We start from the raw sequence: 10,426 nt of genomic DNA on the forward strand, positions 1-10,426 counted from the left end.
CCTGCGCTACTCGGAGTCGAAGGGCAGATCTAAGAAAGAGAAGCCACTGGGTCGGAGGAAAATCCAGGTGGTGATTCTACCCTGTTCATTGCGCCGGAAGTTCCTAGAGCTGGTGCATGATGCACCACTCAGTGGTCATATGGGCCGAAACAGGACGAACGACCGCATTCGGGACATAGTGTGGTGGCCCTTCATGTCAGAAGATGTGGCAACGTACGTGAGAGGATGCGCGGCTTGTCAGCGGCACAAGTGCCCCAAACATCCGGACAAGGCGGAGCTGCAGAAGACGGATATACCCGCAGCACCTTTGGCACGGATACAGGTTGATTTCGTTGGCCCGTTTCAGCCGTCTGTGCCGGATCAGTTTTGCTATATCTTGGCCGTACAAGATGTATTGATGCGATACGAGATACTTATCCCTACAGCAGACGCCACGGCAGAGACGGCAGCGCAGGCCCTACTAGAGCATTGGGTTATGGTGTTCGACATACCAGTGACCATCCAGAACGACCGTGGCTCACACTTCACAGGAACTGTGTTTCGGGAAATGTGCTCAACCATAGGCATTCGGCAGGCATTGAGCAGCCCAAACCGTGCCCAGTCTAATGGTCAGGTCGGACGACAGAATCAACTGATCGATAATGTGCGCTGTGTGTGTGATGACAACCCAGCGGCATGGCCAGAGGCAGTGCGTTCCGTACAGTATGCGCACAACACGTTAAAGTATGCTACTACCGGCTGCTGTCCATACGAACTCCTGTTCCATCAGCACCCGAACAGACCAGAACAGTTTGCAGTACCACAACCAACAGGACAGCGACCATCACGTGCGGTGGAATGAATGGACAGAGTTTTCCGACAGGTGAAGCGCCGGATAAGCGATGCTCAGGAGGCCAGGAGGGTGAGAGTTGGCGGGAAGGCGAGGTGTCGATGTGCTGTTGGTGACACCGTGAGAATCAAGCTCCAACCTGCACAGCGCACGAAAGGAAATCTTCACGCACACCAGTCTGATTTGTATACAGTTGTGCACAGGACTCGCAATACCTACCTGGTGAAGCCTTGCGGACCCAATGCCCTTACTCGCACGCTACAGCGACACTACAATGAGCTAGAGGCCGCACCCTCTCAGCGGTTGAGCTGGGAGCACAGTAGCAGCACCCACGAAACGGGGACGGAGGGGGAGCTTGACGTTTCTCCAAGTGGAGCTGCCCAGGAGACAATCCCGATTCGCAGGAGTGGAAGAGTTAGACGGCCAACAAAGTTTCTGGCAGTAAACCCCCGGCGGGTCCGGTATGGATCAAGCTCAGCCTGTAGTGGTGCCGAAGCGGATGCGTCGGACGATACGAGAGTGCGGGGGAGGTCTGACTGTGATCTGAGATGCTTGGTGGCGAACCAGGCAGGTCACATGAATGCTGGGTGGGAGGCGGGCTGGCGCGGGAACACTTTCTTTGAGTCGGCATGGTGTGCCTCAATTTTGAGTTGGTGTTCATATTGTTGAGTTTGAGTGGGGGAGTGTGAGCGGTGTGCTTTACACACCTCCTACGTGACACTTGACACAATCATCATCATACTTTACACTATATGCATTAGCACCTGTATTGCTGTACTGGTATTTAGAGGGCTTCTGATTGTTGATGAACTCAGAGTTATCCTGGACAATACAACCGTCTCAACGTGTATGGATTATATTTTTCACTCATCTGTACCTCGTTCAGAATCTCTGCGGTTTGAGCCATTCACCCTCGTGAAGTGAGAGTTTGCAGTAATGGTTTGTGCCAAGAGATGTTGTTGCTATCGTACGTTATCTTTCTGTTCTTGTAATCTAACCAGAAGATGAAGTAAAGTTAGAGGAATAATGACAAGTGATCCTGTTGTACAGTTTATTATCTCTCCTTTATTCACTTCTTTCGAAGGCGATAAGCCAGACCCACCGGGAAATATTTCCATGGGTGGGACAGCAAAAAGAAAGTGAAAAAAATAAATAAATAACTAAATAAAACCTAAAAACCAAAGGGACAAGAAATAGTTGAAGGAAGAGGAAGAAAGGAAAGAAACTCAATCCGAACTCCAACATCAAAACAATAATACAGAATTTGCAGCGACAGGCAAAATACATCAACCAATGAAGGGAGTAACAAAGGAAATATCAGCCTTTATCAGTCGTTATTCAAGTCTCTTAGCTATTGAACATGCAAACGCAGCAGAGGTGCATCTACATGTTAAGGATAGTTATTATTATTATTATTATTTTTTTTTTTATATTTTCCCGTTTGTCTCTTCCCCTCAAACCAGCTAATATTATTATTATTATTATGACGACTACACCATAGCTCAGTGGTTAGAGCATCGCTGGCTACAAGCGAGGGTCCCTGGTTCGAGTCCTGGTGGTGGCAGTCACTTTTTTCTTCAGACTTTTCCCGTTTGTCTCTTTCCCTCAAACCAGTCAATATTTTATGACTTGGGGCTCCCCGCGTGCTAGTTTGTACGTGAAGTGTGTGGGTTACAGTGAGGGCTGCGTCCCACCCGCCTGTGTGGATTCACAGGAAGTGTGAGTTACGAAGTCTGAAGAAAATGTTGAACGGCCTCTGCTGGGATGACGACTACACCATAGCTCAGTGGTTAGAGCATCGCTGGCTACAAGCGAGGGTCCCTGGTTCGAGTCCTGGTGGTGGCAGTCAATTTTTTCTTCAGACTTTTCCCGTTTGTCTCTTTCCCTCAAACCAGTCAATATTATTATTATTATTATTATTATTATTATTATTATTATTATTATTATTATTATTATTATTATTATTATTATTATTATTATTATTATTAAAATGGCAATAAATAAGATAAATTGTGCACTCATAACAACAGCAAAAATGAAGAAAGTCAAGTTCCATAACGTTTTCTTGTGACTGTCATCAGTGGAACGCCGTCACATAAAAATGTAATAACTAAAACACACACTTATATACATGTAGCTAATATGGTTTCAGGTAGAAATACAGCAGCTAACAAGTACAAAAAGCGAAGTTTGCACCTTTGCAATGTGTGAATATAGTGTATGTGAGAAAGGTAGTGGCAGATGAATGTGATACTGTGTGAATGAATGTAATGGTGCGTGTGTATTATTAGTGGCAGATGAATGTGATACTGTGTGAATGAATGTAATGGTGCGTGTGTATTATTATTATTATTATTATTATTATTATTATTATGGGGGTGGCTTTATTGGTTTTGTGTTTGTATTATGCAGCATCCCGGGTCATTTAAGACCATGGGGATTACTGCTGTTGTATGTGAAGAAAATGTAATAAGGAAGACTGAGAAAAAAGAAAGAAAAAAGAGAGAAATACTGTGAACAGCAAATCTACAATGATGCATGTACAATCTATTATACAACTAATCTGCGAGAATGAGACTTAACACAAGCAGGTACAGTAATAGCAAGAGAGCTAAATCAGAAAACAAAATCCGTTGAAAAGTAACCGTCATCAAATCTGAAATCGAGCCCTTCAGCGACACAATAGCACTGAAGGCAGCAATATAATTCTTCTCATTCAACATCAGTGAAGCACTGTCAAAACCGGTGAATGGGGGCTGATGGTATTATTGTTGTCTTTGTTATTGGCAAGTGATTAATATTACGATCATAATATTATTATTTTCTGCAAATAGGTGCTTCAACTAATAGCAGCAACCATAACCATGGGCATTCGCAAACCAATGTAACTTATTAGAGTGTAATTATTATTTAGAAGAGAAAAGGACATATCGATACGAGTTAAGAGTAACTCTCCATCACTGTAACATGATACTATATACAGTCAGAAAGTGCAATACTAGGCACAAAACTGACAGAGTACTGAAACATTCAACGACCTGACACCTAGCCTCAACACATCTCCGTAGCGCTAACCGACAGCCTTCCAACTTGGAAGGTTCAAGGTTACGGAAAGACCAAAGAGGGGAAGGCAAGCGCAACGAAAATGAGCAAAAGCTAGAGTCCCAACGGAACAAAGAATGTCGATTGTTACTGGACGATGACGAGACCAGTACGATATTTGACAAAGCGGTCTAACTACAATTCGAAGCAGCAAAGCAGCACACCACCCAACTTGGGTGGGTCATAAATATCAAAGATAAATAAATAAAGGGAAGCTTTGCGAAAACGAATTGTACAAGTTTCTGACTGTATATAGTATCATGTTACAGTGATGGAGAGTTACTCTTAACTCGTATCGATATGTCCTTTTCTCTTCTACATTTATTTATGGCTCAACATCCGAGTTTCTAATTATTATTTCATCTGAGTTATTGACCTGATGATGTCAACTGTGCCAAGGAGCGCCTCCTTTTGCAAGATCGATACACTGGCTCCGGCATCCAGTTCCCTCACAAAGTCAGCAGTCGAGGGGGTTAATCCACCTAATGCCCCCACAATTACTGGCACGATCTTGGCCCGCACCTGCCACATCTGCTCCACCTCACGCTTCAGGCCTTGATATTTCTGTATCTTTTCCACAGATTTTCGGCGGATGTTCCTATCCAGAGGGACACTTACGTCCACAAGGAACGCTTCATCTTTGCCCTTGATAATAATAATTATCACATGGCACGTGATTGTTGCCCGTACTCCAGCGAATCAGCACCTTTCGCGCCGCGGGCAATAATATGCGATATTGCCCGCAAAAAAATAGTTTATTTGCCCGCAAAAAAATAGTTTATTTCAGTGATCGCGTGACTACGACGACTCTGTAGACTGTACGACTCTACGACGAGTCGCAGTGTAGCATTGAGACGAAGATGGAATTCTTTTTGGAGATGGACATCCCGGCAATGGACATGGCCTCGGACGTCTGCCGTGTGGTGCTTGCAGGGATCATTTGTTCAGTCATGTTGGCAGCCTGACCGTCGGTAAGCGTGTGGATAAGATTCAGTTCTGCTCGAAGTGGTACTGTGATCACAAACAATTATTTGAAATAACACAAATTCAACTCAGCGTCGTGCGTTTTCAAATCCTCGCAAAGTCACTGCCTGTGTGTGGTCTTCATGTGCCACGCAAAACTCTTACCAGGCTCATCTGTCCTCTGCCTTCACCTTTGCTTGAACAACAAACACAACAATTCAGGAATGTTTTGCAATGAAAAATACAGCTATCTGGAGCTGAAAAAAAAGAAGAAAAATTGTCCTCAGAATTACACACCAGGGAGTCGTCAAATACTTGCACTTGTTGCAGTACTGTATTTGACAACTTCCTGATACACATGTAAGCATGAAGAAACTCTTTGTGGTAGCACTCTTAATTTTTCAACTGAAATTATGATTCTGCTGTATTTTATTGTCGTTGCCATGTCTATTGCTATGACGATGCGGTGCCGGCACTTTTTTTCTGTCTCCGTCTTTCAGTACTGTATACTCTCTGATGGCCTGTAGCAGACTTTTTGTTAGGGTGTAGGAGAAATATCTTCATTTTTCCTGTTTTGATAATGATAGCACATCAATATACATTGTGGTCATAATGTGTTGGCATTTGGGCTAATTTCAACAGCAGCCCAATGGTCTGCTCTGTGGGCCATGTGATAAATTTGTTATCGCATGGTTGCTGCGGGCCTTATGGCATATTATTGCCCCTCGAGGTTAGCCCTCGGGGCAATAATATGCCATAAGGCCCTTGCAACCATGCGATAACATATACTTATTATTATTATTATTATTATTTGAGGGATTCTCCAAAGGCCGCAGCCTAAATCAAGGGGGTCTCCGAGAATAAATATGCGTGTACAATCCGTGTACAATAGGGTGCAATTCTTAAAAGGAAGAAAATATAAAGAGGAAAAAAGATTAATGTGAATAGGTTAAATAAGAAGTCTGAGTAGAAGCAAGCGAAAAGGGTACTGGTAAAGAAGGGGGTAATCAGGAAGTGAGAAAACCTCGAGGATGGAATCTATACCTGTGGAAATGGGACTTTACGTGCCGGCTAAATACACCACGGGTTTCAGATATCCTAATCTCGGTAGGCAGGGAGTTCCACGTGGTGATCATGGAATGTAGTAAAGTGGATCGGAAACAGGGACCAGTGTGAGTGGGCAGGAGGTAAAAGTGGGGACGTCGTGCACTCTTGGATAGAACTATGTTGAGATTATTGAAGGTTTCCGGGTATTGGCGGGTGAAATGGTAAAACAATTTGAGGCAATGTATATGCCGCCGCCCCGCAAGACGTTCCCATTCAGCAGCTTCAAACACGTTCTCCATGCCATGAGGAATGGGCACTTTGCGACGGTGTAAATACTGCCTGGCCACGCGTGCTTGCAATCGTTCCAAAGTGTCAATATTTCCTGTGGTCAGTTTGTTATTCCACAGAGGTGGAGCATACTCAATGGAGGGACGGCCGTATCCTTTGTAGAGGCGGGCAATGAGAGCAGGGGTCAGATTGGGTGACATGTAGGATAGCATAACAACGCGACGACGAAAGTTGGAGGTGACACTATTGATGTGGGTCTGGAAAGACAGGCGGGGATCCAGGGTGATTCCTAGATGGCGGTGGGTAGTCGAGGGACATAGGTCTGCAGCATCCACACGCAGTGCTGGGGCAGGGGTCAGGGCGGGGTCAGGTTTGCCGAATACAACACGCACGGATTTAGTTAGGTAAACTGTTATACAGGTTAGACCTTGTTGGTAGTTAATCACTGGACCTTCAAGGCAAGAGGAAGATTCGATCATTCCCAAACGTTACGCCCTTGCTCCCCCCCCCCCACCTGTGCCGTCGAGAATTCCAGGACGTTTCACTGATTCAGTTGAATCGCTGGAAAGTTTGGGACGATGTCTGATTGCTACGTACAGTTGACAGAATAGCACCCTTGCCAACACGCAGCGCAACCTTGCAGATAGTGTCTGAAATATCGCTCTGTAGCTTTCAGCATCCTTATTATATTTATATTTATTACAACATCACAAGACTTGGTGGAAACACAGGTCAATCCTTGCGCCTTGTGCATGGCTCTGGCTTTCCTCAGGCCATTTTCCCAATTAGGATTTGGTGACGTTTGCGTGAGATTTGAATCATGGCTGGTGCTACTGGCGTAGGGACCATGGTGAGAGGCAAGTATGCTATCCATACGGATCTAGCCTCTCCCAAGCGCTGGTGAAGCAAGCTGTCATTCTACTAGTAATAGTACACATAACAACCACCTCGAAGGTGAGCATAATTATACAAGATCAGGGTGCCTCCTCAGGTTTCCACACTTGCCTGTGCTGAAAGCCACGTTCACACTTCAAAGTTGACTGCTTGATGGCGACATCCCTTTACACGAGATTGCTGCGCATGCATTGTCACAAAGACCGTATGTTATAGATAACTAAAGGCCAGACAAACAAATATTAACTGTCGGGGTAGGACGAATGGCCCTGGGCTGTTCATTCTACAAGTAGACACGATGAACGATATACTCTCGCCTTTCATACCTTGTACTACAGACTCTGTCGCTATGTCGCTCCAAGTTAATTGTTAGCGCCTACATTGGTGTATGCTGTCACCCTCATTATCTCCTACTTTGATTTCGTATAATAGTTCAATTGTGTTGTAATGTACTTTAGTGCAGCGTAGCTACAAGGTATCAGTGAAGATCTAGTCAGTGTGAAGTGAAACATATAAGCTGTTCACTACTCAGTCTCACTGCTGCTTCTTCTATTCAGCCAGCCATGTCTGTTCGTGTGTGGAGGAACCCTGCCCAATTGGAAACAGAATGTCGGTGGGACATGAGGACTAGTTGCATAGTCGACTCGACGATCTACACATTTGGCGCTGGCCCTTGGATAGCTCCAGTGGGGGGACTTCAGTGCATACAATTACCACCGTTAGAGCCTCGTTGTCCACATGATCCAGACCCGGGAAATGACTTCAAATCAGTGCAAATCGAATACCAGCCAGCATGGTTATTAACCAATCCTAACCCGCCTCACGTATATGTTTGTGCAGCTGCTGCCGTCGGTTCTGATATTTTCTGCTTCGGATTCCCCGGAATATATTATGGAAACGAAACCCACCAAAATACCGTCGCCCATCTGAATCCAAGTACGCGGACCATTTCCCTGGTTAACATTCTCGGCAGTTCGCCGACACGGAAGTCTTACTTTGGTATATGTTCCGATGAGAAATTGATGGAATGCTATGTGTTTGGTGGACTTGGGGAGCGTCCCTCGCAAACTAAGGGCGTAAAAACCCCAGCATCATACCTGGAAACAATGACCGGCGGATATGTAAACAACGCAGTACATGTGCTGAACACAAGAGATTATGCTAGTACTGGAAACTGTACATGGTCAGAGATCATGTGTACTGGAAACTCTCCAGACCCAAGATTTGGTTCTGCGTTCACCAATCGCGACAACTTCGCATACGTCTTTGGCGGAGATTGCAATTGCATGAAATTAAGAAATGATCTTCATCGATTAAATTTGCGGTCAGCGGAGTGGAGTGGTGCTCTACCGGTGACTGGAGAGCTGCCTTTAGAGCGATGCTATGCTTCTTTGGCCCCGAGCTCGACGTCCTTACTTGTTCTCTGTGGTGGTTCGTGGTACAATGGAACGAACCTGATTCACCGCAATGACATTTTCATCTGTCACACTGACTTACTATGCTGGTATGGCGTGAACACCTCACACATCCAGCCACCTTTGGAGGTACGGTGGGAACATTTCTCATGCCAGGATCTCATGGGTGACGTGTATATTGTAGGAGGTTACATGTCGATCCAGAATCAAAATCGAGCAACGACGATCGTCAGAGTACGTACGGAACCGCCGTCCTTACAGAATCTTGCTTTGCAGGTGTATGCCGGCATCGCGACTTCAGAAGACGTGGAACGCTTGGGAGTCCTGTTTCACAGCGTTTTGCGTAACATTCGAACGCAGCCATGCAGTAGGTGCAGTCCCCTTCACGCCTGGAAGTAGTCAAGGTATTGAATGATGTATACATTCTGCTTATTCCGCTGCTGGAAGCGCTGCTTTGGATTCGTTCGGCCTAGCTTTCTGAACAAATCTGGCTTTACTTTCACTCCCTCACCTACTGACTAACTCCACTCCAACGCACTTGCTAAACTAGCTCTCAACCTCTTCCCCTCCCTCTTTCTTCCTCTCTAGACTAGCTAGCACTCCCCAGGGTGCGCGTTGGACGCTTTGCTCACGAGTTCAATGGTCGAGGAAGTGTACTTTTCCTCACCTGAATGGCGTTTATAGCACCTACACGCCCTTTGTAGTCGATTATGTTCGTTATTTTGATTTTTGTTGTTCTCTTACGTTCTATATACATGTAGGTATGTAGACTTTCACAGGAAATAACTTTGCTTTGGGTTTTGAAAACATTGAGGTTAGAACTATCTGATTGTACATTCTCCGAAGGACGTGTTTGCAATAAAGTTTGCACTTATCAGTATTTCGTTCAGAATCTCTGGGGTTTAAGCCACTCACCCTCGTGAAGCGAGAGCTTGCAGTAATTGCTTGTGCTTAGAGATGTTGTTGCTATCGTACATTATCTTTCCTGTCTTCTTATCTAAACAGAAGATAAAGTAAAGTTAGATGAATCATGACAAGTGATCCTGTTGTAGAGTCAGGTAAACCGTTATACAGGTCATACCTTGTTAATAGTTAAACACTGGTCCTTCAAGGCCAGAGGAAGATTCCACCACTCTGACACGCTACTCCCTTGCTCTTCCCCCCCCCCCCTGCAACATTGAGAATTCCAACACGACGTTTCACTAACTCAGTTCTAAATCCCGTGGGACGTATGCTACACTGTCCGTTCATTACCTACTGCTGAACACTTCGCCAGCAATGCTTCAAAGATTATATTCAACATATCACCCGCGACACTATCCTATCTATGTATGTGTACGTGTACGATGTCTGATTGCTACGTACAGTTGACGGAATCGCACCCTTGCCAACACGCATCGCAACCCTGCAGATAGCGCCTGATTTTTCGCTCTGTATCTTTCAACATCCTTCCGTCTTGCGTAGGGCCTCGGCATTCCTCAGGCCATTTTCCCAGCGAGGATTTGGAGATATTGGCGTGAGATTTTGAACAAGACTGGTGCTACTGGCGTAGGGAAGATGGCGAGAGCCGTCTGTGCTATCCATACGGATCTAGCCTCTCCCAGGCGCTGGTGAAGCAAGCTGTCATACTACTAGTAATAGTACACATAACAACCACATCGAAGGTGAGCATAAGTAGAGGACATAACCCGAGTCAGAGGGTTATACCGGCTGAATATACCGGCTGAATATACATCCCTCCTGATATCGTAGTCGGGATTTACAGGAGGGTACGGTATAACCCGACTACGAGGGTCATTAGAGCAATAAAAACTTCTTTATGGCAGTTTTCTAAAAAAAGGTTATTGTGTTCTAGTCCATGGACCCGTCTAAAAAGTTTGAAATTAAC

The 10,426-nt window shown here is 45.2% G+C and overlaps 1 protein-coding gene across 1 annotated transcript; it reads left to right on the forward strand.

Moving 5' to 3' along the window:
• Positions 1–8,229: 8,229 nt before the first annotated feature.
• Positions 8,230–8,937, forward strand: LOC135821720 (kelch domain-containing protein 2-like). Its single transcript, XM_065334719.1, has one exon. It carries the CDS (start codon positions 8,230–8,232, stop codon positions 8,935–8,937), a length of 708 nt encoding a protein of 235 aa, XP_065190791.1.
• The last annotated feature ends 1,489 nt before the right edge of the window (positions 8,938–10,426 follow it).

Source organism: Sycon ciliatum, chromosome 7, assembly GCF_964019385.1.
Source record: "Sycon ciliatum chromosome 7, ocSycCili1.1, whole genome shotgun sequence".
In the NCBI taxonomy this organism is placed as follows: domain Eukaryota; kingdom Metazoa; phylum Porifera; class Calcarea; order Leucosolenida; family Sycettidae; genus Sycon; species Sycon ciliatum.

What these genes read in the sequence shown, in the direction of transcription:
- LOC135821720 (XM_065334719.1), top strand. Translation starts at nt 8,230, where the DNA reads ATGACCGGCGGATATGTAAACAACGCAGTACATGTGCTGAACACAAGA.